General features: G+C 47.6%; 1 protein-coding gene across 1 annotated transcript; it reads left to right on the plus strand.

Annotated features, from left to right (window-relative positions):
- Positions 1-223: 223 nt before the first annotated feature.
- LOC127056422 (zinc finger protein 7-like) lies at positions 224-5,383 on the plus strand. Its single transcript, XM_050964236.1, has 3 exons — positions 224-2,675; positions 3,035-3,178; positions 3,497-5,383. The coding sequence occupies exons 1-3, from the start codon at positions 2,594-2,596 to the stop codon at positions 4,081-4,083; spliced, it is 813 nt and encodes a 270-aa protein (XP_050820193.1). The 5' UTR covers positions 224-2,593; the 3' UTR covers positions 4,084-5,383.
- The last annotated feature ends 1,054 nt before the right edge of the window (positions 5,384-6,437 follow it).

Below are 6,437 nucleotides of genomic sequence, written 5' to 3' on the forward strand. Positions count from 1 at the left end.
GGGTTGTGAGTGGGTCAGCAGGTACTGAGTGTTGGACTCTTGCTCTTTCAGGGGCCGGTGACCTTCGATGAGGTGGCTGTGTATTTCTCCAGGGAAGAGGGGACTCTGCTGGACCCCACTCAGAGAGCCCTCTACAGGGATGTCATGCAGGAGAACTTTGAGACGATGGTCTTGCTGGGTCAGGATTCCTGTCCCTTCTGTTCTTGGAAGGGGAAATGAAGAGTGAAGGTTCATGCCACCCCCACAATGCCATCTGTACCCTGTCCTGTTTCAGCATCACCCCAATAGGCCAGTGACACACATACTACCGGAGACCCTCCTCTGCTGCAGAACACTTTGGGAACAGAGCACAGGAGCAGTATCATACAATGTCAAATATCTCCTCTTTACTCAAGTAAAACTGGGGGTTAGGTCCAGCATAATGAACAGAAGGTTCCTACCCCCAGCCTTCTCTCAAACCCTGAGCCTTCTCTACCCAAACCAGAATGTGCTTGGGGTGTAACAAGCAGGCGGCTGGAGTCAGAGCTGCCAGTCCAGGGTTACTTATCATACAGACACTCAGTGCGTCCTTGAACGCTGGCTGGGAGTATCCAGACAGGGGAGCTCCAGCAGCAGAACACTGAATCTCACCCAGGATTACAGATGACACAACTCCTCACTGATCTAGATTGTACCCTAGCATGTGAAAATGGCCTAGGTTGGTAGTGACATTTCTTGAGACATGGAGAGTCTTGCTCCCATATCACCAGGTGTAATAAAAATAACAGGAAAGGCCAAATATGGAAAACTGATTGTTCAGCTTGCTTTTGACCTGCATCATATTTTGCAATATATTCCAAATAAGGAAATTAATGTGCAACGTATGTGTCATTGTTTGTGGTTTTAAGTTGTAAAAGGCTTGTGTGATTTTTAGCTCGGGGACAGTATTCCAATAGCTGTCGCCCCCTGCGTGCTTGTAACCAAGAAAAGAGCCTCAGGCTGAGCTGATTCAAAATCAGTCCTGTGGTTGTTTTCCACAACAGCCTTAATAGGTCCCTGTGATGGAATGTAAGGCTACGTCTAGACTACCCACCGTATCGGCGGGTTAAAATCGATTGCTCGGGGATAGATATATCGCGTCTCATCTAGACGCCATATATCGATCCCCGAGCGCGCTTATATCGATTCCGGAACTCCACCAACCCCAACCGAGTTGCGGATTCGATAGGGGGAGCCGCGGACATCGATCCCGCGCGGTGAGGATGGGTGAGTAATCCGATCTTAGATATTCTACTTCAGCTACGTTATTCACGTAGCTGAAGTTGCGTATCTAAGATCGATTTCCCCCCGTACTGTAGACCAGCCCTTAATGTCTTCACACCTTCCCCCTGCAGGAGAATGGCTATTGGACCAGCTGTTTGCCTTGCTGTCTCTGAGGAACTGGTCTGTGGGTGTTCCCCAGAACTGAAACTTTTTCAGTAATATCATACTGTAAAATCTCACAATTTTACATACAGTGTTACTACACATTTTAACAGGAGGATAATATTCAGTAGGTTATGTGTTTTCTAATGATACCTCACAAGCCATACTGGGTACAAAATTGATCATAATTTTCTAGAAGAGTGAACACAGGGGTATAGACTGACACAGTGTCTGTGTGTGTGTTCCCAGCAGATATGTGGGTATTTCAATCCCTCATAAGCACAATGTTTGGCATCTTCAAGGACCTGGGGAACTGGTCCTGGGAATTCACTAGTTTAGCAAGTGTGAGACTGCATGAAATTGTGAGACCCTTTGGTATTAATAATAAAATAATATAATCTGATAAAATTGCAATGAATCATGCTAGGTATGCCATGTAAAGTGGCAATGAAAATGTTATGATTTGCCAAGTATGATAATTTTGTTTCTATGTTTCTATCACCCTTGTATTGTGAGTTACAGATATGTAGGGTATATCTGTATTTCCAGACTTGTGCAGTGTTTCTGGGTGACACCCCCAGACATATTGGCATCAACACTGCCTAGCCTGTTTGATGGCCCATTGAGGGTCATCAGCTGTACAATGAACCCATGGACCAAGGGGATACACCTATTGAGTCAGCAAGACATGCTGGGGTATGCCTGTGTAATGAGACCTCCAAAGCTTTTCCATGCCATGTGCTGTGAAGCTTGTGTTTGGGACACAGGAAGTACAAGCCACATGGCAAAAGGAATATAAAGTGCAGCTGCATCATCTCCATCTTGTCTTCAATCCCCCTTCCTACCTCTGGAGCAACTTCTCTACAAATTGAACCCTGGAACAAAGGACTGAATGACCCATCCAAGCTGTGGATGCGTTCCAGACAGACTTTCAAGCCAGCAACTCACCAATACTGCTAAGAACCTGATATATCCATTTTGGAATGTATCTGACTGCTTTTCCATTTAACTTCTTTCTGTCTTTCTTTCGTTTAAACCTTTAGTTTAGATGCTAAAGAATAGTCTGGAAGGATGGAATTTAACTTCATTCTTTCATTCGTTCTTTCTTCTAAACATTTAGTTTAACTGCTAAAGGATTGGCTGTCAGCATGGTATTTTGGATGAGATCCAAACCTATAGTGACTGGGTAATGTGGCTAACCTTCCACCCACCCACTTCCTGGATCCAATTAGGATCACTCTCCTGCTGCCCTCTGGCCATGCTGTATCACAGTGAGCAGAGTTTTTAAATAACTCTCACTGTACGGAACCTAGTTGCTGATTAGGAGTCAGAAAACTGTCATGCAATAAAGGGGGCCGTGTGATTTCTTTTTTCAGAGTCTCGTTAACCAGTGTGTGGGATCAGAAGCACAGTTTGTGACTGGTCAGTGAGTTTAACTTCAGTGTTAACCACCAGTTTGGGGAGCATCTGCTCTCCCTTTTTCAGCCTGCTCTGACCTTGGCATTTTCAGTGAGGACTGCCCCAGGCACACCAGGTCACACTAAGCACTGAAGATAAATTAATAGAATGTTTTTAATGATTAAGTTTTATGAAATCAACTGAACTCCTTTGTTTTCTTTCATCTGAGCAGGGTTTCTGGTTTTCCAACGTGATGTGATCTCCCAGCTGGAACAAGGGGAAGAGCCATGGGTCCCAGAGCTGCAGGGTTCAGAGGAAAGAGAGATTCTGAGATCTCCCCGCACAGATGAGGAAACATTAAACCAACTCAGAATCTGTAAGTGCCTGAAGGAAACATCTGGGATGCCCTACAAAGGTCTTGGGAAGTCTCTCAGTTCATTATTGTCCATAGCAGGGGTCGCATCGGCAGGGTAAATATAGCTCAAGGCTTCCTATAGATCCTAGCAGACACCGGGCAGTAGCTTTCTCCCTTCCCCCTGCGAAGTTGGATGGGATGTGAAGGCTGAATTGATCCCCTCCTCTCTCCTGTTGGGGGGAGCTGATTTCCTGATTTTTATTTGACCTCTCTCCAGCACTTGTTTTGGTTTGGCCTTCCCCTTTCCATCCCTGTTTGAGGTTTCTGTTTCTATCACAGCAGGTGATGCAATGACGTGTGAGAAAGAGGAGCAGAATTCTCAGCAGGGAAATGTTGAGCAAGTGGATAAACACAGAGCATTATCGCAAAGAATGAAAAGGAATGTGTCCAGCAGTCACAAGCAGGGAAGATCCTGTGAGGTTCAGCACAGACCAGAAAAAGAGCAGGGAAACCAGCCAGGGGAGAAAATGGATAAATTTATTTCCTGTCAGGGAACTCAGAAGGGCCTTAAGGAAACCAGAATACAGCAGGAAATCTGCAGGGAAAAGCAAAAAAATACATGCGCTGAGTGTGGGAAAAACTTCACTTACAGATCACGCCTTTCTCAACATCAGAGAATCCACACAGGGGAGAGGCCCTATGAATGCCGTGAGTGTGGAAAACTCTTCACTCAAAGATCAGCCCTTATTAGGCATCAGAGAATCCACACAGGAGACAGGCACTACGAATGCCGTGAGTGTGGGAAAACCTTCAATCGCAGCTCAAACCTTATTACCCATCAGAGAATCCACACAAGCGAGAGGCCCAGCGAATGCTGTCAGCCTGCCTGCACAACTCGTAAAGCGGCGAGGGCCACATTACTCTAAAGAAAACAGCTAAGGGCAGAAACCCCCCGGCCCTGCGGAACCACCCCCACCTCAGGACTTCCCGGCCCGGTGGAAACACCCCGCCCAGCCCTGCAGAAACAAACCCTCCTTCCCCAGCACCGCCCCACCAAAACAGCTGTGGGTCAAAAAGGAAGGTTGGGGGTGGGGTGGTGATACTTGATTTTAAATCAACCAGGGGCTCCCAGCTGAAGAGGTGCCTGGGAGCCCTCAGAGTCAAATTAAAGGGCCTGGGGCTCGGTGGCTGGGGGAATCCGGAGCTTTGTGGGGCTGGGGCAGCGATTTAAAGGGCCCAGAGCTGTTGCTGAGAGGAGCCTAAGCCCTTGAAATCCCAGCCCCACTCCATCCGCTTTAGCTGTGGCCGGGATTGAAAGGGCTCTGGGCTGCCTGCAGCCGCAGGGATCTCTGAGCCCTTTAAATCTCAGCCGCTGCCGGTATTCAAAGGGCTCTGGGCTGCCCGTGGTGGCAGAGAAGTGATTGAGGATGTCACCCTAAACCAGTGGTCCCCAAACATTTCACACTGTGCCCTCTTATCCATGGCTGTGGCCCCTCAGAAGCCACAGTCGAGAACTGGGGCTGGGAGTGGGGCTGTTGCTTGCTGGGGAGAGGGGTGTGGACAGTGGTAAAGGGGTCGACGCCGGGCTGGGAGCCAGAGTCTCAGGCTGAGGGTGGGGTTGGGGAAGAGCTGGGACAGAGTGCTGCTGAGTAGTGCTCCCTCCCTGCCCTCCATAGGGGCTGGCTCAGGCCCTGAGGTGCCTACCCCTCCATCAGGACGCAATAGGTATGTTCTGCTGCCCTTCACTCATACAGGAAGGAGAATAACATTTCATTCCACTCAGTCCTAAAGTGATTTGTAACCCACCACCATCCCAAACTGGTCATTTTGGGAAAGCGACCCCATCATGCTGCATACCTAGGCAGAGTAGGTGTGTCTATGCAAACAGGGTCTGTTCCTGAAGTCTTTCCCCCAGTTCCTCACTAGATGTGAGTGGGGAGCTCATTCAGCCCCTGCTTACGCTTAGTATTTAAAAACTCCATCATATCCCTATCTCTGCTGGCCTTAAATTTCTCTTCCTGTCCATTTCCTGACAGCTCAGGTGAGGTGACCGAGTGGTTAAGGTGATGAACTGCTAATCCATTGTGCTCTGCACGCATGGCTTTGAATCCCATCCTCATTGGAGGCATTTGGTCTTCACCCCTCCTTTATAGACAACCATCTCCCCCTTTGGTACAATAACAGCTCTAGCAATGTTGCTTCCTACAAACAAAAACCTTCTGAGAAATTCAGACCCCCCATTGCTGTAAATAAAATGTCTAAATCCCACATTTCTAAAATGTTTTTTTCTAGTCCTGTATTTCTTAGATTTTCTCTCAAAAGGTAACATCCTCATAATCTCCCCCAAACACCCTGGGACCTGCCCAAATTCTTAAAATACTCCCATCCTGAGCAAGGCCTCAACAGTGAACCAGAGCTAGTGTCTAGGCCAAGCTGTTCTGAAGGAGGCAGCTCAAACATTTTCTCTCTGCTTCCCTTGGCAAAGTCTGACTGGGAAAAGAAAATCCCCCAAACTGAAAATTTTCTGCTGAAAAACCAATACCCTAGTCTGTTTGGGGACTTTGGTTTGAATGCATTATTATTATTCTCTTCTGATTTCTGAATCAGTTTTGTCATCCAGGTGTGTTTCCAGCTGTTGAGTTGTGGGGAGAGAGGCCAAGTCATGATGTCTCTACCCCTCTTTCATAGTTCCTTCCAACTTTCTAGAAAGCTCCTTTGCTAGGATGTGAGTCAAGCAGTGCCCAGTGTTGCTGTGTTATCTCGGAGAAGTCTGCATTGTACACGGTTCCTGGGATAGTCCTTGGGAGTGTGGATCCCTTTCATGGGCCAGCAGCGAGTCTGGTTCCTCCATTGTCACACCTGAAAGGCTGGTGGTGGGCATTTCCCAACCTCATAACATATCTCAGTAACACACACAGAGCAAACTTCATAACTTCCCAGCCAATGCTACACACACAGACCAACACAATATTAATGTTCAACAGATCAAGACTTTTGAAATGATACCTCACCAGGCAGACTTTGTACAAACCGTATCATCATTATATGAGAGTGGTGAATATGGGGCTTCAAGGTGCTACTCTGAGCACAGCGTGCCACATCTGGGCTGACATTGCAATGGAGATGTACCCGTAGAGTCCATCTCTGCTAGGATAAAGATGGCAGCATGGCTGGCCTGGGTCATCTGACTTGGGCTCATGGAGCTAACGCTGAGGGGCTAAAAACTGTGGTGCAGATATTTGTGTTCACGCTGAAGCCTGGGTTCAGAAACCCTCACCCT

This window comes from Gopherus flavomarginatus, chromosome 8, assembly GCF_025201925.1.
Source record: "Gopherus flavomarginatus isolate rGopFla2 chromosome 8, rGopFla2.mat.asm, whole genome shotgun sequence".
Lineage (NCBI taxonomy): Eukaryota > Metazoa > Chordata > Testudines > Testudinidae > Gopherus > Gopherus flavomarginatus.

What these genes read in the sequence shown, in the direction of transcription:
- LOC127056422 (XM_050964236.1), top strand. Translation starts at nt 2,594, where the DNA reads ATGTGGCTAACCTTCCACCCACCCACTTCCTGGATCCAATTAGGATCA. An exon ending in TCTGGCCATGCTGTATCACA is followed by an intron (nt 2,676 to 3,034) that starts GTGAGCAGAGTT and finishes TCATCTGAGCAG; the next exon opens with GGTTTCTGGTTTTCCAACGT. An exon ending in ATTAAACCAACTCAGAATCT is followed by an intron (nt 3,179 to 3,496) that starts GTAAGTGCCTGA and finishes TTTCTATCACAG; the next exon opens with CAGGTGATGCAATGACGTGT.